Source organism: Hemiscyllium ocellatum, chromosome 12 (genome assembly GCF_020745735.1).
Source record: "Hemiscyllium ocellatum isolate sHemOce1 chromosome 12, sHemOce1.pat.X.cur, whole genome shotgun sequence".
Classification (NCBI taxonomy): Eukaryota; Metazoa; Chordata; class Chondrichthyes; order Orectolobiformes; family Hemiscylliidae; genus Hemiscyllium; species Hemiscyllium ocellatum.
In genome coordinates, this window is record NC_083412.1 from 19,854,647 (window position 1) to 19,876,451 (window position 21,805).

General features: G+C 43.3%; 1 protein-coding gene across 2 annotated transcripts in view; it reads right to left on the reverse strand.

Annotated features, from left to right (window-relative positions):
• The window catches only part of LOC132820959 (plastin-2-like), a 67,151-nt gene that overhangs the window by 37,695 nt on the left and 7,651 nt on the right, over nt 1-21,805 (reverse strand). For both annotated transcript variants that reach the window (XM_060833359.1, XM_060833360.1), the window contains exons 2-3: nt 11,078-11,176; nt 9,977-10,134 (exon numbers count right to left, since the gene is read on the reverse strand). In XM_060833359.1, coding sequence (XP_060689342.1) covers nt 9,977-10,134; nt 11,078-11,144 — 225 coding nt within the window. In that variant the 5' untranslated portion in view covers nt 11,145-11,176. The remainder of the gene's footprint in view (nt 1-9,976; nt 10,135-11,077; nt 11,177-21,805) is intronic.

A 21,805-nucleotide genomic window follows, 5' to 3' on the forward strand; every position in this document is an offset into this window, starting at 1 on the left:
GAGCATAGAAACAGGTCATTAGGGATAACAAAATTTGTGTTCGTGATCTGCAAACCACGAAATCTAAGCCCCAAAACACTTTAATTCCATCAATCAGTTAATTCACTTTCAAAATAATTTACAAATTCTGTCACATTCTAATCAGCTTCCATAGAAGGATGTTTTCCCTAATCAACCTAATAATGTCACAGAGTCACAGAGATGTAAAACATGGAAGCAGACCCTTCGGTCCAACTTGTCCATGCCAACTAGATATCCCAACCCAATCGAGTCTCACCTGCCAGCACCTGGTCCATATCCCTCCAAACCCTTCCTATTCATATACCCATCCAAATGCCTCTTAAGTATTGCAATTGTACCAGCCCCCACCACATCCTCTGGCAGCTCATTCCATACACGTACTACCCTCTGTGTGAAAAAGTTGCCCCATAGGTCTCTTTTATATGTTTCCCCTCTCACCCTAAACCTATGCCCTCTAGTTCTGGACTCCCCAATCCCAGGGAAAAGACTTTGTCTATTTCTCCTATCCATGTCCCTCAATTTTGTAAACCTAATTTTGTCACCCCTCAGCCTCCAACGCTCTAGGAAAACAGCCCCAGCCTGTTCAGCCTCTCCCTGTAGTTCAGATCCTCCAACCCTGGCAACATCCTTGTAAATCTTTTCTGAACCCTTTCAAGTTTCACAACATCTTTCCAATAGGAAGGAAACCAGAATTGCACACAATATTCCAACAGTGGCCTAACCAATGCCCTGTACAGCCGCAACATGACCTCCCAACTCCGGTACTCAATACTCTGACCAATAAAGGAAAGCATACCAAACACTTTCTTCATTATCCTATCTACCTGTGACTTCACTTTCAAGGATCTATGAACCTGCACTCCAAGGTTTCTTTGTTCAGCAACACTCCCTAGGACTTTACCATTAAGTATATAAGTCCTGCTAAGAGTTGCTTTCCCAAAATGCAGCACCTCCCATTTATCTGAATTAAACTCCATCTGCCACTTCACAGCCCATTGGCCCAGCTGGTCCAGATCTGTTGTAATCTAAGGTAACCCTCTTTGCTGTCCACTACACCTCCAATTTTGGTGTCATCTGCCAACTTACTAACTGTACCTCTTATGCTCGCATCCAAATCATTTATGTAAATGACAAAAAGTAGAGGATCCAGCACCGATCCTTGTGGCACTCCACTGGTTAAGGCCTCCAGTGCTCCCCCACTGACACCTCAGGTCACCTGCCCTGCCTTATTTCCCAAGAGCAGGTCAAGTTTTGCACCTTCTCTAGTAGGTACAGCCACATACTGAATCAGAAAATTGTCTTGTACACACTTAAGAAATTCCTCTCCATGTAAACCTTTAACACTATGGCAGTCCCAGTCAATGCTTGGAAAGTTAAAATCCCCTACCATAACTACCCTATTCTTCTTACAGATAGCTGAGGTTTCCTTATAAGTTTGTTTCTCAATTTCCCTCTGACTATTGGGGGGTCTATAATACAATCCCAATAAGGTGATCATCCCTTTCTTATTTCTCAGTTCCACCCAAATAACTTACCTGAATGTATTTCTGGGAATATCCTCCCTCAGCACAGCGGTAATGCTATCCCTCATCAAAAATACCACTCCCCCTCCTCTCTTGCCTCCCTTTCTATCCTTTCTGTAGCATTTGTATCCTGGAACATTAAGCTGCCAGTCCTGTCCATCCCTGAGCCACGTTTCTGTAACTGCTATGATATCCCAATCCCATGTCCCTAACTATGCCCTGAGTTCATCTGCCTTCCCTGTTAGGCCCCTCGCACTGAAATCAATGCAGTTTAATTTATTAGTCCTACCTTGTCCCTGCCTGCTCTGACTGTTTGACTCACTTCTGTTCTCAGCTGTACCCGTCTCACTATCTCCCTGGGTCCCACCCCGCCACCTTACTAGTTTAAATCCTCCCAAGCAGTTCTAGCAAATTTCCCTGCCAGTATATTAGTCCTCTTCCAATTTAGGTGCAATCCGTTCTTCTTGTACAGGTAATTTCTACCCCAAAAGAGATTCCAATGATCCAAAAATGTGAATCCTTCTCCTATACACCAGCTCCTCAGCCATGCATTCATCTGCTCTATCCTCGTATTCCTGCCCTCACTAGCTCGTAGCACTCGGAGTAATCCAGATATTACTACCCTTGAGGACCTCCTTTTTAAATTTCTGCGGAATTCTCCATAACCTCCCTTCAGAATCTCAACCTTTTCCCTTCCAATGTCGTTGGTTCCAATGTGGACAATGACTTCCTGCTGGCCCCTCTCCCCCGTGAGAGCATTCTGCACCCTCTCTGAGACATCCTTGATCATCAGGGAAAGAACACACCATTCTGCTTTTTCTCTGCTGGCCACAGAAACGTCTGTCTGTACCTCTGACTACAGAATCCCCTAACACAATTGATCTCTTGGAAGCCGACGTACCCCTTGTTGCATTAGAGCCAGTCTCCACACCAGAAATTTGGCTGTTCGTGCTATGCTCTCCTGAGAATCTATCAACCCCAACATTTTCCAAAACAGCATACCTCTTTGAAATGGGTATATTTCCACAAAAGACTCCTGCACCAGCTGCCTACCTCTCTTACCCTTTCTGGAGTTAACCCATCTATCTGACTGTATCTGAGACTCCCCCCACCCCCCCATCTTCCTATAAACTGCCATCCATCACATACTGTTGCTGTTGCAAATTCCTCATTGCTTCTATTTGTCTCTCCAACCGATCCACTCAATCTGATAAGATTTGCATCCAACAGCATTTATGGCAGATATAACCCTTAAACTCTCTTTAAATTCCCACATCTGACAAGAAGTACATATCACTGCAAAGGCCATTTTTGCTCCTTCACAATCTACAGACCCAGAAAATAACACCGTCTAATTCCTCCACAATACACTGCACCAGGTTAAATTAATAGCTATGGCTTATATTTTAAGTTTAATCAAGAGACTTATCTCCAAAAACATATAATCAAGAAAGAATACACTGTACTCACTAATACAGCCTTTCTCTTGGACAGACTTAAAACAACAATTAACTTATCTGATTCTGTGCTGTGAACTTCGCCCATATCATTTATGGTTAGTTTTACTTCATGCTCTCAATAACATTATCACAACCAATAAACAAATTATTCAAATTCATGTTAATGTTTCGTAATCTCCCGCTCTGTGCTCACCCCACACCTCCAATGAAGCCTATTCTATCCCCCTAAGTTCATTCTTACAATCATAGTAAGCATAGTAATCATTAGAGTTTAGAAGGTTGAGGGGAGATCTTATAGAAACTTACAAGATAATGCATAGCTAAGAAAGGGTGGACGCTGGGAAGTTGATTCCGTTAGGCGGGGAGACTAGGACCAGTATGTACAGTCCTTAAACGGAACGGAATTTAGAATGGAAATGAGGAGACATTTCTTCAGCCAGAGAGTGGTGGGCCTGTGGAATTCATTGCCATGGAGCGCATTGGAGGCCGGGACGTTAGGTGTCTTCAAGGCAGAGATTGATAAATTCTTGATCTTGCAAGAAATTAAGGGCTACAGGGAGACTGCGGATAAGTGGAATTGAAATGCCCATTAGCCATGATTGAATGTCAGAGTGGACTCAATGGGCCGAATGACCTTGCTTCCACTCCTATGTCTTACGGCCTTATGGTCTAAGGTGCTAGGATTTGAACAACCTGATTTCTGGGGGAAAATAAACCCTCCAAAATTCTAGGTTTAAAAAATATTAATTTATTAGAGGAACCTTCCTTTAACAAAACTGTCAATTAACTCTCCACTAAACATAAAAATGTTCAGAGAACTTATAATTGTACCTTTCCTATCTTTAGGATGTTACAAAACACTTCACAGCCAAGAGTTGTTTCTGTAAATGCTATTCTGCACACCGTAAGGCCTCGTAAACAATCAGAAAACAAGGCTGATCATTTTAATCTACAAACATTGATCTAGACAACTTGTATTACTCAACTATGAGAAGTTTGTTTGAAGTTGTTAAGAACAAAAGAATCAGAGTAACAACTCATAGGAATGGCTGTGGAGGTCAAGCTGTAGAAAAGCTGATCTGAAGTCTCAATAAAGGTATGAATATATTTTGGAAATAGTATCTTGTTTCAGTGATGGTGACTGACCCCTGTAACAGAGTTTACCTGCACGGCAGGGATTTTTGAGCTTACAACCATAGCTCCATCCCGGAGTGACAGGTCCTGACCTGCCAAATGGCGAGTGGCTCTCTCGTTCAAATCGAAAGCAATTGCCAGATTTAGTGGAGGCTCGCAATAGGTTTTCCAGCATTATAGCGAGGCTCAGTGCTTTTGCATTTCTAGCAAATGCACCTTGCATGAGAATCATGTGATACTTGGTCCTGAGACACATCATCTTAGAGCACCCAATTCAGTCTCAGATTCTTGGGTCATCCCTCATCCATTACAGAATCATCTCCTCACGGACTGAATGAGAATAGACTCAGGTTAAACTATGACCCTCAAAGGTACTTGTGGCACAGTGGTAGTGTCCCCTCCTCTGAGCCAGGAGACCTAGATTCAAGTCCCATGTGCTCCAAAGGCATGGGATGACATCTCTTGATTGGATAAATATCCATCAGTGATCCTCTTTGAAGACTCAAATTTAAATCATGAGAGTATTTGAGCAAAGTTCTGGAGGGTGCTAGAGATCTGGAAAGGATCAACATCAAGGAAGAAGAGGAAAATGAGCAAAAGTCAGAGGAAGCTGGCGAGAAAAAGAAACAAGAACAGTTTTAACACTTTCATAGGAGGGCTAGCTTACTGAATTTTTATCCAAGCAGGAAGATTTTGTTGGTAGACAAAACATAGGATTTACTGGATGATTTTGTTATTGATTGATATTACTATTGGAAATGAAGCAACATTTGGAGCAAAAATTGTCAAGTAGTTCAGATGCAATTGTTTACATATAAATGGGAACAAGGAGTGTAGGATATGATGATATTCTAAGAAACTACAGCCTGCTTCAGACAAAAACAAAGTAAAGTGAAAAGGGACCAAAGTGTGGTTTGTTAAATATTCCTGTGCTTCATTGAAATCTCCTTCAATTATAAACTGGATATTTGGGAAATCAGTGGGCTTTGCAGACTTCTGGTGGCACAAGAAAATCAGGATCTTGGAAAGATATTCAGCCCATCAAGTTGCTTCCATCCAGACATTCACAGGTTGAAATGAGGCCCCAATAATGGGATGGGAAAGCCAGGGATAACCTGACGTTGGCAGTTTGAGGTGATCCCTGGCTAAGTGGAGGACCAGCAGTTTGTCAGGAAGGGGTGCCCATGTCTGGGAGGCAAGATGTAATGAGCAAGCCACTGCCCCCCACCCCTGCCCCTCCCCCCAGTTATCCAAATTATACATCCAATGGGACCAAAGTTTCAGCTTTTGTCAAACGGCATTTCCTCAGCAAAAGCTGTATTAGTCTCTCAGCTTTCTGACCCATATCAGAAAACAATTAACCCCTATCCCTGCCTGAATTCCAAGCAGAATAATGGCCCTTTTTAAAAATTGTTCATTCATGGGTGCCAGTATTTATTGCCCATCCTTAGCTGCCTTTGCAAAGGCAATGGGGAGTAGCTTTCTTGACTGCTGAAAAAGGCTTAGGTTACCCACAACGTCCTGAGGGAGAAGGAATTCCAGGATTTTGACCCAGTGACACTGAGGGAACGGCAATATATTTCCAAGTCAGGATGATGAGTGGCTTGGAGGGCAACTTGCAGTTGGTGACATCCCCATGTACCTGCTGCCCTCGTCCTTCTAGACAGAGGTGGTTGTGGATTTGGAAGGTGCTGTCCGAGGATTTTTGGTGAATTTCCATGGAATATCTTGTAGATAGTGCACTTGGCTGCGATTGAGCATCAATGATGGAGGGAGTGGATGTTTGTGGATGTGGTGCCAATCAAGTGGGGCTGCTTTGTCCTGGATGATGTCAAGTTTCTTGAGTGCTGTTGGAGCTGCACCCATTCAGGCAAGTGGGGAGTATTCTATCACACTCCTGACTTGTGCCTTGTTGGTGACTGACAAGCTTTGGGGAATCAAGTGAGTTACTCACCACAATATCCCCAGTGTTTGACCTGCTCTTGTAGCCACTGTGTTTATGTGGCTGCTCCAGTTCTCCATCTGGAGAATGATAAACTTCAGGATGTTGATACTGGGGGATTCAGTGATGGCAATCCCACTGAATATTAAGGGACAAAGGTTAGATTCTCTCTCATTTGGTGTTGTCGTTTGCAAGGTACAAGGCATGAATGTTACTTACCACTTGTCAACCCAAACCTGGGCATCGTCCAGATCTTGTTGCATTTGAACAAGGATTGCTTCAGTATCTGAGGAATCATGAATAGTGCTGAATATTGTACAATCAGCACATATCCCCACTTCTGACCTTATGATAGAGAGGAGGTAATTGACGAAGCTGCTGAAGATGGTTGGACCTAGGACACTACCTGAGGAGCTCCTGAAGAGATGCTCTGGAGCTGAGATGACCTACCAACAACCACAACCATCTTTCGAGGTGCCAGGTATGATTCCAAACACCAGAGAGATTTCTCCCTGATACCCATGCTAGAATACAGGAGAAAATGGCACGTTGGAATAAATTTCTGAACAAACTCCATGGATCAGAGAGTTCCAGTGAGTTGGACTTCTCTATAAAAATGTAATGGTATCTCATTCAAACCTTTGGTCCACAAAAACATACATGTTCAAACAGAGCATTCCATTGCTCAACGATATTCTATTTTCTGGACTCCTGGTGTTTAGTTTACATTGCTGAATTTTTCATTCCTTTGGAATGAAAATGCTCTCAAACATGAGAGTCCAGAGACAGAATGTTCCTGTTGGGGTAAAGGCAAGCCTGGGTAGATGTAGGGAATGCTGGATGACTGGAGAAATTGTGGTTTCGGTTAAGAAAAAGAAGAAAGCATATGTCAGGTAGAGACAACACAGATCGAGTGAATCCTGAGAAGAGTATAAAGGCAGTAGGAGGGTTGGAGGATTTGAGCGATAGGGAGAGGTTGAATAGGCTGGGGCTATTGAGGAATTGGCAGAGGCTAGTACAATTGCAACATTTAAGAGGCATCTAGATGGTTATATGAATAGGAAGGGTTTGGTGGGATATTGGCCAAATGCTGGCAAATGGGACTAGATTGGGTTGGAATATCTGGTTGGCATTGACGATTTGGACCAGAGGGTCTGTTTCCATGCTGTACATCTCTATGACTCAGAGTATACTTAAGAAGGAAATCAGGAGGGCAAAAAAAAAAGAGACATGAGATAGCTTTGGCAAATAGGGTTAAGGAGAATCCAAAGGAAATTTATAACTTCAGGACAATGGGTAACTAGGGAGAGAATAGGGCCCCTTAAAGTGTGCCGGTGTGTGGAACTGCAGGAGCTAAATGAGTATTTTGCATCAGTATTTACTGTGGAGAAGAACCTGGAAGATATAAAATGTAGGGAAATAGATGCTGACATCTTGAGAAATGCCCATATTACAAGGTGGTGGTGCTGGATGTCTTAAAAAAATGCATAAAAGGTGGCTAAATCCCCAGGACCTGATCAGGTGTACCATAGAACTCTGTGGGAAGCTAGGAAAGTGATTGCTGGGTCCATTGCTAAGATATTTGTATCACTGATAGTCACAGGTGAAGTGCCGGAAGATGGGAGGTTGGATAACGTGGTGCCACTATTTAAGAAAGATAGTTTTCTGGTATTTCCTTACTATAGATTGGTGAGCCTAATATCAATGGTGCGCAAATTGTTGGAGGGAATCCTAAGGGACAGGATTTACATGTATTTAGATAGGCAAGGACTGATTAGGGATAGTCAAAACAGCTTTGTGTGGGAAATCATATCTCACTAACGTGATTGAGATTTTTGAAGAAGTAACAAAGAGGATTGTTGAGGGCAGAGCGGTGTACGTGATCTATCTGGACTTCAGTATGGTATTTGACAAGGTTCCTCATGATAGGCTGGTTAGCAAGGTTAGATCGCATGGAATACAGGGAGAACTAGCCATTTAGCTACAGAACTGGCTTGAAAGTAGAAGACAGAATGTGGTGGTGGTGGGTGCTTTTCAGACTGGAGGCCTGTGATCATTAGTGTGCCACAAGGATAGGTACTGGGTCCACTGTTTTTCGTCATTTATATATATATATAATTTGGATATACTTAGGAAGTTTGCAGATGACACCAAAAGTGCAGGTGCAGTGGACAGCAAAGAAGGTTACTTCAGAGTGCAATGGGATCTTGATCAGATGGTTCAATGGGCTGAGGAGGCAGATGGAGTTTAATTTAGATAAATGCGAGGTGCTGCATTTTGGAAAGGCTAATCTTTGCAGGACTTATACATTAATGGTAAGGTCCTGGTGAGTGCTGCTGAACAAAGGCACCTGGGAGTACAGGTTCATAGTTCCTTGAAAGTGGAGTTGCAGCTAAATAGGATAAAGAAGAATGCATTTGGTATACTTTCCGTTATTGGTCAGAGCACTGGGTACAGGAGTTGGGAAGTCATTTTGCAGCTGTACAGGACATTGGTTGGGCCACTGTTGGAATATTCTGAGAGATTCTGGTCTCCCTCCTATTGGAAGGATGTTGTGAAACTTGAAAAGGGTTCAGAAAAGATTTACAAGGATGTTGCCAGGGTTGGAGGGTTTAAGCTATAAGGAGAGGCTAAATAGGCTGGGGCTGTTTTCCCTGGAGCATCAGAGGCTGAGGGGTGACGATATAGAGGCTTATAAAATCATGAGGGGCATAGATAGGATAAAAGATAATGTCTTTTACCTGGGGTGGGGGAGTCGAGAACTGGAGGGCATAGATTTAGGGTGGGAGGGGAAAGACATAAAAGGGTACTAAAGGCAACCTTTCCATGCAGAGGGTGGTACGCATATGGAATAAGCTGCCAGAGGAAGTGGTGGAGGCTGGTACAATTACGACTTTTAAAAGGCATCTGATGGGTACAGGAATAAGAAGGGTTTAGAAGGATATGGTCCAAATGCTGGCAAATGGGACTAGAATAATTTAGGATATCTGGTTGGCAAGGTCACATGGGACCGAAGGGTCTGTTTGCATGCTGTACATTGCTACGACTATTTGCAGAGTATATTTTAGTGGACTAGGTACTTAAAAAGGGTCTTTTTTTTATGGTTTATGGTCCTTATGCAGCAAGCTGTTGATGTTATCAGTTGTTAACATCAGCCAGGGAAATTGAGTAGCTGGGACCAGAGTGAACAAGGTCAACAACTGGATCTCTCTTTAACCAGCGAGATCAAAAGATCGTGAACTAAATGGTGCAAGGTTTGAATAAGTAATTGCAAGCCAGAGTAGGTGAACTCAATATCAAATCAGACATGGAGGAGAAATAAACAGAGTGGGGGGAAAATATTACTTTGGATAAAAGTAACAATGAAACAAATTCAAATCTAAAAGGAATGGGATTGCATGGTCAATTAAAGATGCAGTGCCAAAGACATTGTTTGGCAGTAATTACCACATCAGTATTAAAAGGACGGACAAGTTGTAACCTTCCAATGCAAGTTTATTTCATATCCACCATGCAGAAATAGCGACATCATGCTTTTCAGTGCACTCTAAAAGTAGTGTGGCAGGCAGCAATTTGGGATTCTCAGGAATCTAAGGGTGATGGGGATAAAATTGAACAGTTTTGGTTGGGCCAGACGTTCCTGTCAAAGAGAGCTCATGGTACTGCCCATCATTTATGTGCAAATGGTGGTGGAGCAGCTGCAGGTAGATATGCCCTCTTGTGGCTCTGGATTAGTGAACCAAGACGCCCAGGTTCAAGCCCCACCTGCTTCAAGGGGTGTGTAATAACATTTCTGAATAGATTGTTAAATTAAAACAGAATGAGCAGGAAATATTCAAAGAACCCTGATCTTCACACCCAAAAGAACATCCAAAAAGATGCACATTGTAACTTACTCCAACAAAGTCTTCAAAACTAATCTGGTCCTTCTGACCTCCAGCAGCCGCGAGTTCTTCTCTTATTTCACGAATTTTGTAGCCTGGTAATTGTAGGTTAGCTTGTTGAAAGAGGTTGTGGAGTTCATTGTTATCAATGTATCCGGAGTTATCAGTGTCTGAAAGATGAAAATTAAAAGTTAGTAAAGCTGTTAGACAGTCAAACGGTTTAGGACTATCCCTCTCCAAGCCTGTTTCTAGATTACCCCAGTTGTAGACACCTGACAGTGAAGTTTGTGCTTTACAAGATTCGAAGCTGTGGGCGCCAAATGTGTGTTTCGTGGGTAGTTTCTGCTCAAATTTATTTGCGTATTACCGAAGTGATATTGTCCTTGCAGCGAAATCCTCAGCCATGCGTCCTCAGCAGTCTTCATTAGCTTCGTTTTGAGATGGGCATGTGGATTATGGTGATGTTACCTGACAGGCAGGTAATAATAATACAGGGTCAGCAGACTGTTCAGTGACCCACTGAGTAACATTTGTACAGCAGCCAAATCTTCCAAGAGCTGAAGTTTAATTAGCAGGAGGATAAATAGGTAAGGTCTTTTCCCTGCCTATTCTGGGGAGTCCAGAACAAAGGGGCATAGGTTTAGGGTGAGAGGGAAAAGATTTAAAAGGGACCTAAGGGACAACCTTTTCACACAGAGGGTAGTGAGAGTATGGAATGAGCTGCCAGCGGAAGTGGTGGAGGCTGACACAATTACAGCATTTAAAAGTCATCTGGATGGGCATATGAATAGGAAGAAGGGTTTAGAGGGATATGGGCCAAGTGTTGGCAAATAGGACTAGATTGGGTTGGGATATCTAGACCAACTCATCCAAGCTGACCAAAGGGTCTGTTTCTGTGCTGTACATCTCTATGACTCTAACATTGGAGTGGCAGTGGCAGCAAGAGGGGGGCCTCAGTTTCAGACTGAAAGTGAGAATACCAGTGACCTGTTCCCACCATATATGGTTTAACCGGAGGTACAATCGATGTACATTCTAGCCAGTTTGTCAGTTTTTCCCACTGTCCCCTCCACTGGGTAACTATTGCTAAGGTTTGGTAATATGGTTACTTACCAATTTTTGAAAATGCTGCCTGAAGTTCTTCCAACTCTTCAGTGGAGATCTGTGCTGTTTCTGCCATGTTCTTTTAATGTCAGATGGAAGCACACAAACCTGCAAACAAAAATAAAACCTGACTGATTAACTTTATAGGGGGTTAGAGTAGTGCTCAAAAAGCACAGCAGTTCAGGCAGCATCCGAGGAGCAGGAAAATCAACATTTCAGGCAAAAGCCCTTCATCAGGAATACAGGCAGAGTGCCTGTAGGGTGGAGAGATAAAGGAGAGGAGGGTGGGTGCGGAGAAAGTAGCATAGAGTACAATGGGTGAATGGGGGTGGGGATGAATGTGATAGGTCAGAGAGGAGGGTGGAGTGGATAGGTGGAAAGGAAGATTGGCAGGTAGGACAAGTCATGGGGACAGTGCTGAGCTGGAAGTTTGGAACTGGGGTGAGGTGGGGAAGGGGAAATAAGGAAACTGGTGAAGTCCACATTGATGCCCTGGGGTTGAAGTGTTCCGTGGTGGAAAATGAGGCGTTCTTCCTCCAGGCATCAGGTGGTGAGGGAGTGGCAGCGAAGGAGGGCCAGGACCTCCACGTCCTCAGCTGAGTGGGAGGGGGAGTTGAAATGTTGGGCCACAGCGCAGTGGGGTTGATTGGTGCAGGTGTCCCAGAGATGTTCCCTAAAGTGCTCTGCTAGGAGGCGCCCAGTCTCCTCAATGTAGAGGAGACCGCATCGTGAGCAATGGATACAATAAAGGATATTGGTGGATGTGCAGGTAAAACATTGATGGATGTGGAAGCTCCTTTGGAGTCTTGGATGGACGCGAGGGAGGAGGTGTGGGCGCAGGTTTTGCAATTCCTGCGGTGGCAGGGGAGGGTGGGTTGTTGGGGGGCATGGACCTGACCAGGTAGTCACGGAGGGAATGGTCTTTGCGGAAGGCGGAAAGGGGTGGGGAGGGAAATATATCCCTGGTGGTGGGGTCTGTTTGGAGGTGGCAGAAATGTCGTCGGATGATTTGGTTTACGCAAAGGTTGGTAGGGTGGAAGGTGAGCACCAGGGGGTTTCTGTCCTTGTTACGGTTGGAGGGGTGGGGTCTGAGGGCGGAGGTGCGGGATGTGGACGAGATGTGTTGGAGGGCATCTTTAACCACGTGGGAAGGGAAATTGCGGTCTCTAAAGGAGGAGGCCATCTGATGTGTTCTGTGGTGGAACTGGTCCTCCTGGAGGCAGATACAGCAGAGGCGGAGGAATTGGGAATACGGGATGGCATTTTTGCAGGAGGTAGGGTGGGAAGAGGTGTAATCCAGGTAGCTAAGGGAGTTGGTGGGTTGTAAAAAATGTCAGACGTCAGTAATGGAAATGGAGGGGTCCAGGAAGGGGAGGGAGGTGTCAGAGATGGTCCAGGTAAATTTAAGGTCAGGGTGGAATGTGTTGGTGAAGTTGATGAATTGCTCAACCCCCTCGCGGGAGCATAAGGTGGCGCCAATGCAGTCATCAATGTAGAGGAGGAAAAGGTGGAGAGTGGTGCTGGTGTAACTACGTAAGATGGACTGTTCTACGTAACCAAAGAGACAGGATTAACTTCATACTCAGTCAAAGAAATGTAACGACCCTCAACAATCCTCATTCCTACTTCTTTTATGTTCAATCATCCTGATGCATTTGACACAAATTCAAAGCTTCCCTTTCTGCTAGCTAATGTTACTGTAAGTCTGTATCATAATCTTTTAACCAGTGATTTGAAAGCACAAAAGAAAACATGGTGGCTGTAACAGCAGCACCAAGGAACCTAGTAAAGCACTTAGTCATACAGGCATACTGCATGGAAACACACCCTTCAGTCCAACTCATCTGTGCCAACCAGACATCTCAATCTGACCTAGTGTCATTTGCGTGCATTTGGCCCATATCCCTCTAAACCCTTCCTATTCATGTACCCATCCAGATGTAAAAAGAATGTTATAACTGTTCCCCCTCCACACAACTCAGCCACCCCAAGACACTATAGTAACAATTTGCACACACCTTCCACCCCATCTGAGGTTTATAGGGTAATGATTAGTTCATCTGTTTTAGCTGCTGTTGGTTGGGGATAAATATTGACCTGGATACTGCAGTTTCTCCTTCTTTCACATCCACTTGACCAGGCAGCAGAGTTATTGGCTCTGCACCTCCAAGACTACATCTCAAAAACTACCACACTCAGTGGAACTAAAAATGCCAACCTAGATTATGTGCTGACATCCCAGAGAGGAACTCGATGTCATGACCTCTGATAATAGAGCCACGACAAGGAAAGAAAATCTGCCGTCCTTATCCGATCTGGCCTAAACTTGACTCTGGACTCTCAGAAATGTGGTTGACTCTTAACTGCCATCTGAACTGACTTAGTAAGTCACTCAATTCAGGATAGAGACAAAAAAAACCTGCAGATACTGGAATCTAAGGAAAACAGGCAGGAGGCTGGAAGAACACTGCAAGCCAGGCAGCACTGGGAGGTAGAGAAGTCGACATTTTGGGCGTAACCCTTCTTCAGGACTGGTAGAGAACTTCTTCAAAGTGGGCTTCCTTTGAAGAGACTTCTGAGTGGTACAAACTTGGCGAGGAGACATAAAAGTGCAGATGCTGGAATCCAAGGCAGACCGGCAGGAGGTGGAAGAGCACAGCGAGCCAGGCAGCATTGGGAGCTGAAGTTGACAGAGAACTTGTTCAATTCAGGAAGGACAACAAATGCTGGACTTGCCAGCAACATCCAATCCCATGAAAAGAATAATGAGAGGCACTGAATGAGCTAACCTGATAGCCTTAAATAAAACATAGAAACACACAAAGATAAATGAGCTTAGTGTTCTTTTTTCAACATGTTTAGATTCTTGTTAGTCTTCCTATTAATACATTTTACTACTTGAGCAATTTATCCAAATTACTCTAATGAACATGCTTCTTTAATATCCAACTTGCTGATCCCTTTCTTTAGCTTAAATTGTAGAGGTGCGTGGGTGTACATGCATGCATTCGTATACAAAAGCAACAGTTACATTACTGAATCTTGTGTCTTGGTCATTGGATTGCTAATCCAAAGGTGGGAGTTCAAATCCTACCACAGCACCTGGGAAATTTAAAGTAAGTTCAATAAATAAACCTGGAATAAGAAAGAAAAGCTACTTTGTAACAGTCACTGGATTATTGTCAAAACTCATTGAGTTACCTCATGCCTTTTTGGAAATCAATCTGCTTTCCCCTCTGGTTTGACCTACAGACCCACAGCTGTGGTTGAAACAGCATTGCAAGGAAAGCAAAACAGACAGACCGAGTATCAATCTAAGCAGTAAATGTGACAAAGGCGCACCAAGCTTACAGTAGGTAGTGACAGAAGCAACATGACAGAAAACCCTTAATGGAACTGATTGTCTGACCTAACTGTCAGTCACTCATGAAACTTATGATGACTGGGTTGGTAGCAGTGATAACCGTACAGTCTTTATGGAGAGCAGTTCCTATAGTCACACTGAAGGAAGAGACAGTAGGTTGCGTGATACTACCACGGTCTTAAATGGGATAGATTTAGAAAAGACCAAGCAGCTCAAAACTGGATACGGATGAGAGCCCTATTGGTCATCAGAAGTAGAATTGTATTCCACCACAATCCGGCCTGGCAAAGCCCTCATTCTATGATCATCATCAAACCAGGGGGCCAACCCTGGTTCTACATGGAGCACAGAAGAGCAGGCCAGGATCAGCAGCAGGTACGCCTAAAGATAATGTACCAATGCTGTAAAACAATGTGTTGAAACGACCGAGGGTACATGCTTTAGAAACAGCTAAATTGTTTCCAAAGCCACAAAATCAGATCAAAGCCTTGCCAGTTTTAGTCACAATACAGCTTGGGTAAATAGGAGACTCAAGAGTAAAAGAAATACCTCAGTGATGGGGAGTGCCAAATTCAAAGGTGAAACCATTTCCAGCCAGAACAGCTCAATGGATGACTCAACTTTTACATAGTGAGAGATTCCCAGCCACACAGATACCAGCCTTTAGCTAACTCCGTTCACTCCGGATATCGAGAAATGGCTGTGCACACTGGATAAAGCACAGATTATGAGGACCAACACTGCAGCTTCTGACTCAGTTACATACCTAGCTGAAAATGTGTTGCTGGTTAAAGCACAGCAGGTTAGGCAGCATCCAAGGAACAGGAAATTCGACGTTTCGGGCCAGAGCCCTTCATCAGGCTCTGGCCCGAAACGTCGAATTTCCTGTCCTTGGATGCTGCCTAACCTGCTGTGCTTTAACCAGCAACACATTTTCAGCTCTGATCTCCACCATCTGCGGACCTCACTTTTTACTCGGACAGTTACATACCTAGCCAAGTTGTTTCAGTGCGGCGATAATACTGCTGAACAGATGCCAATGTTAAGATTATGTCGTGCCTTTGAGAGCATGACAAATCCTATCCAGTCAATTGCTTTTTTTTTAAATTCAGGGGTGAGGTGAGGGGGACTGCCTTTGATATCAAGACAGTGTTTGACAGAGCATGCCATCAAGAGACCTGAGTAAACCTGAAGTCAATGGGAATCCAGGAGAAACTCTTTACCAGTTGGGAGTTATACCTAGCACAAAGAAAGACTGTTATGGCTGCAGCACTAGGATAGCACTACAGGAGTTCCTCAGGGAAGTGTGCGGCTAACTAACGTAGCTACATCAATGAGCTTCCCTCCACAATTGGGCCATAAGTAGGGACGCCTGCTGATTATGCAGTATTCAGTCCCATTTCTACATCTTCAGATGCAAAAACATTCCTGTATGCATTTAGAGGTAAAAAGGATATGTGCCAAGTAACATTGGTGCCACACAGACACCAGGCAAAGACCGTTCCAACAACAGAGAATTGAACCACCTCCCCATGACAGTCACATGTAAAAGCATGGCCGCCAACGTCTTGGGGACCGCATATGGCTGGACACATAACTGGACCAGACACTGATCAAGAGAATAAGAATTCTGCGACTGGATGAGCTCCTGATTTCCTAAAGAATTTCTGTCACTTACAGGTCTGGAGTGTTGTGGATAAACGTAGCTCTAGTGCTCCAGAAACTTGGCATCTTCCAGCACAAAGTAGCCTGTTTAATTAGCACCCCATCAACGGCCTTCAACATTCACTCCCTTCCCATCACTGATGTATAGTTGCAGCAGTGTATACCAACTACACAATTCACTGCAGACATTCACCCAGTCTTATTTGGGAGCATCTCAATCACTGATCAGGACAAGAGTAGCAGGCTGTCAGGAATGCTACTGCGTGGAAAATTCCCTTACCAGGTCACACACTATTTGGACTTGGAAATATATCATGATTCCTTCTCTGCCCTGGGGTGGGAAATTCACCACAGCACAGACAGATCCTTCACTCCACACCACAGCAGGCAACAAATGAATAATGAGACCAGCCCTGCCATTAATGCTCACCTTCCAATAGTGAAGAAAAACACAACTTTGTTTAAATTCTCTTTAAGCACTCTGCAGCTATCTGAATCTTTCTAATCTGAAACAGCAACACAGAAGGAACTCAAAGACGTGCCCCTTTAAGACATACTCACTAAACATACTTGGCATCCATCAGACCTCTTTACACTTCACTGCTACTGAATCTCTCTCCCACTGAAACCATTCTGAGATAATCTCTCCAAATAAAGAGTATTTTTTTCATTAAGCATATCATGCACACGAGGGAGACACGTCATTAGTTAATAATGACACATTCATCCATAGTAACAAGGCTCTCCTGAGGCGTCATTATAACCATTGCTTTTCATCATTTACATAAGTGATTTGGATGTGAATATAGGAGGTATGGTTAGTAAGTTTGCAGATGACACCAAAATAGGTGATGTAGTGGTCAGTGAAGAAGATTATCTCAGACTACAATGGGACCTTGATCAAATGGGCCGATAGGCTGAGGAGTGGCAAATAGAGTTTAACTTAGATAGAAGTGAGGTATTGCATTTTGGGAAGGCAAATTGGGCAGGTCTTGCACACAGTCAAGGAAAGTGTTTTCGAACAAAGAGACCAACGGGTGTAGGTTCATAGTTCCTTGAAAGTGGTATCATAGGTGGACAGGGTGGTGAAGGTGGCGTTTGGCACACATGCCTTCATTCGTTAGAACATGATATGGCTGTATAGGACATTGGTGAGGCCACTTTTAGAATACTGTATACAATTCTGGTTGCCCTATTGGAAGAGTATTGTTCAATTTGAGACTGCGGAGAAAAGATTTCCAAGGATGTTGCTGAGATTTCAGGATTTGAGTTTGAGAGAGATGCTGAATAGGTTGGGGATTCTTTCCCTGGAGTGTCGGAAGGCTGAGGGGTGAACTTATACAGGTTTATAAAATCATGAGGAGCATTGGTAAGATGAATAGCCAAGGTTTTTTCTTCAGTTGGGGAAGTCCAAAACCAGAGGGCATAAGTTTAAAAGGTGAGTGTGGAAAGATTGAAAAAGGTCCAGAGGGGTAAACTTTTCCATACAGAGGGTGGCGAACGCATGGAACAAACTGCCACAGGAAGTGGGGGAGGTTGGTATAATTATAACATTTTAAAAGGCATCTGGATGGGTATATGAATAGGAAGGGTTTAAGAGGGATATCGGCGTGGCAAATGGGACGAGGTCAGATTGGGATGTCTGGTCAGCATGGATGAGTTAGACTAAAAGGTCTGTTTCTCGGCTGTATGACTCTATGACACTCTTACATTGGCTGAAGTAAATATCTGTTGTCCTGAATCAACTGTGTTTGTTTGAAAATTACAGACACTCGACTCGCCTTGACTTAATGACAGCTCGTGATCAACTGTGGTGCCAAGGAACTCTAGTAAAATTCAAGTTGATAATGATCAGGGGCAAGAGAAGCCATCACAGTCCTACAACCTTACGGCAGGAACTCCTCAGAGCAATACTGTAGCCTAAACACATTCACTGCACCTGGTTCAATAATTCTCAGGTGATGAAGAAATTCATACCCATGTGCAAAAATATCTAGCCAACATCTATACATGTGTTTAAACATAGCATTAATGCCACAAGCACCAACCAGTGTTTCTTTAAAGAATAGAGAAACAAACCATCTCCCTTTGCCATTCAAGGGCATTACCAATCAGAACATGAATTGGACCAGCCAGCTACATGTCAGGGCTACCAGAACAGGTATTCTGCAGCAAGACTTTCCACCACCCACAAACAGAATTATAAATGGGACAACCTCCAATTGTCCAGTGGATGCACTCAAGACTCTCACCACTGTCTGGGGCATAGCAGTCCATTTCATTGACAATACCACCCTTAGTCTAAAGATCTAAACCCTTCACTGCTCTAGTTGCAATGTGTATTTACCTTCAATATGATTTGCAGCACCTTCTAAATCTACAAATGCTACCAACTAGAAGGACAAAGGCAATGTCTTGTAGAACACCACCACCTGCACAGTCCATATCAAGGCACACACCATCCCAAGTTGGAAACATATTGTCATTTCTTCACACTTGCAGGGTCAAAGTCCTGGTTGCCCTTCCCCAATAGCTGCGTAAATAACACCTTCCCTACATGATCAGAAAAGTTCAAGAAAGCAGTCCATCACCATTTTCTCAAAGGCTGCTCAGGACAGTCAATAAATGCTGGCCTAATCACTGCCACCAAAATAACATGAATTAATTCAAAGACAAGACGATGTAACTGCAGTGAAATCAACACCCTATTTCAGGAGTTGTGGAATATGCAAATAATAAAATTATTCTTAAAATGTAACCACTACTTGGAGTAAGAAATAATTAACCGTATTTTTTTTAAAAAAATCAGTTTATTGGAATTCAAGCAAAACACTTGAGGGATGAAAAGATCCCAGTGCCACATTGTATATGTTACTCTCGAAACACATTTAATTCACTCAGATGTAACTGAAACTGCATGCCTCAAAACAGCTGTAAAGAAAAAGTAATGGAATGGCACAATATTAATGAAATTACTGCTGAGTTGTCAAAGGCTTAGCTTCCAGGGCTTTGGAGATGAGGAACAAGGGATTGCATCTTTCACTTGATTAGAGGCAGCAGCATTAAATCATTAAGCATTTAGCTTCAAAGCTGCTGTAAATGCAGTTGTAACCTCCAATGTGGAAACCAGTTATTTTAGCAAAGGGCTTACTTAGAATTTACATCATACTGATAGATGGGAGATAATACCTCAGATTTTGGTTCAGTGCGAAGACAGAGACTCGGAAAATTGCAAACCCTATCAAATGCAGACGAGTTTCACAAAAGCCTGCAATTTCTACTTTGCATCCTATTTTAACAAGTCCTCAGCCCATGAGTCAAATTGAAAAAGTCCAGCGGCTGTTTTATGATTCAGCTCAGACAAACCGAAGGTTGTGAGGGATTTTGAAGCGTGCTCAGAATTTGAAGTCTACAGGAATTCGTATCATATTTGGAATAGTGTCCAACATTGAAGAAACTTTGTTTCTGCATCAGGTAATGCCATAGAGCAACAAAGTTCAAACTTAGAAAGCTTTCCTTGGAAGAATTACTTTAATTTTTTATTGCATAACTCAAGTACAACATACTTAGTATGCTGACGATTCTTAGCGATGGTGTTGTGTTATTGTCGCTGGACTTATAATTCAGAAACCCTGGTAATGTTCTGGAGACCTAGGTTCGAATCCCAACACATGAATGAAATTTGACATCAAAAATAAAATTCTGAAATTAAAAGATGTCCTGGAACTATTGTTGACTGTCAAAAAAACCAGTCTGGTTCACTGATGCCCTTTAAAGAAAGGCATCTGCTGTCTTTACCTCATCTGGCCTACATGCGACTCTAGACCCACAGCAAATGTGGTTGACTTGCAACTGCTCTCTGAAATGGTCCAGCAAGCTACTCAGTTGCATCAAACTACGAACAAGTCTCAAAGGAATGAAAAAGGGATGATGATTCTGGCATCAACTGGGCAAGAATCAGAAGTGCCGTTGGTAAATAGAGCCTCGACTAGATCAAAAATACAAGTAATACTGCTTCATCTGTAAGGTGTGTATGGGACTTGGGCAGTGAGGAGGTGAATAGGCAAGTGCTACACCTTCAGTGACTGCGTGGGAAGATGCCATGATTGTATTAGGTGTGCTGGAGAAGTTGACTCAGTTGTCACTGAGGGACAGAATGCTGACAGGGTAGGGGAAGAGAAGATGCATAAAGACCATAAAACATAGGACCAGAGTTAGGCCATTCAGTCCATCAGGTCTGCTCAGCCATTCAACCATTGCATTTGCTGGTGGCACCCTACTGGAGATGTTAGATATGACAGAAGATGATCTTTTAAATGTGGAGACTGGTGGATGGAAAATATGAGGATCTGGGAAAACTCATTATGGAGAGCAGGGAGTGGGTTAGGATAGAAATGTAGGAAATGTATTGGTCACGGTTGAGGGTACTGACTATCTATGTGGGGGACTGAACTCGAAGCGGAGGATAAAGAAAAGCATGTTGGACTCTCCCCAGTGGAAGGTGGCATCACCAAACAGATGCAGCAGAGACTGAGAAACAGAACAGAATAGAATCCTTGCAGGAAGTATGGTGTGAGGCAATGCAGTGTGGGAGTTGATGGGTTTGTAATGGGGTAATCGCCAGAAGCGTGAGCAGTGAAGTCAATGAGGGGAAAGAGGAGAGACGATCCTGGCGTTGGAGAGAGAAGGATGGAAATTGGAAGTAAAACTGATTAATTTTTCTAATTCTGGATGAGAGCAGGAAGCAATACCAATCATGCCATCAATATATCAGAGAAAGAGTTGTGGGTGGGGGCCCTGAATAGGACTGGAACAAAGAATTTCCACATACCCTACAAAAGAGACAGGCACAACTGGACTCACACCTTTGATTTGGAGAAAATGAGTCAGAATGAGAACATGCTCAGCCAGGTAAAGGTCTGGGACTGTTCAGGCCACTTTATCCAAGAAGGAAATGGAAAGGCTTCAAAGACTCCTGATGGGGGATGCACATGTGGAGGGATTGTATATTCCACAGTGAAGAGGAGGCAGCTAGAGTCAAAAAACTGGAAAACATGAAATCAAAGTCAAGCACCAGAAAAATTACTAATGTAAGTGGGAGGAGACTGAACAATCTGTTCCAATCACTCTTCCTTCCCCCTTGTCAACAGCGTAAAAAACCCATTTCCCAAACAGTGGACTTGAAACTCACTCTCTCTCGACAGATACAGATAGACCTGTTGGACTTTCTCCAGCACTTTCTGTTTTTATTTCAGATTTCCAGCAGTTGCAGTATTTTGCTTTTATTTCAGAATTACTTGGCCACTGCCATTACCACTAAGACTGACCTGCAGGGAGACAGTGTCACTCAGGCACTGTTTTTGTACCGTAGGAAGTTGACAAAGCCTGATGATCTTTTTGAGCTAGTCTGGCTTCCATTTTTGGATTTCTGCTTCTACCATGGCTCTTTCTCCGATGAGATCCTTTCCTAATTGTAGCATATCTTAAAAAATACATTAAAAATTTCAACAACTTTGTCTCAAATTAGTTCTGGGAAAATTAAACAGAAATTTTTGATAAAGTTATTAACAGACTCATATGACAACTATATTATTCCAGCAAATCACGTTCTCTCCATTGTATGATTGATCCCCAAAAGTGAAGTACAGTGTAATTTTCAAATGTAAGTTTTTTTAAAAATTGCAGGGTAATGGAAATGATTGGTAATG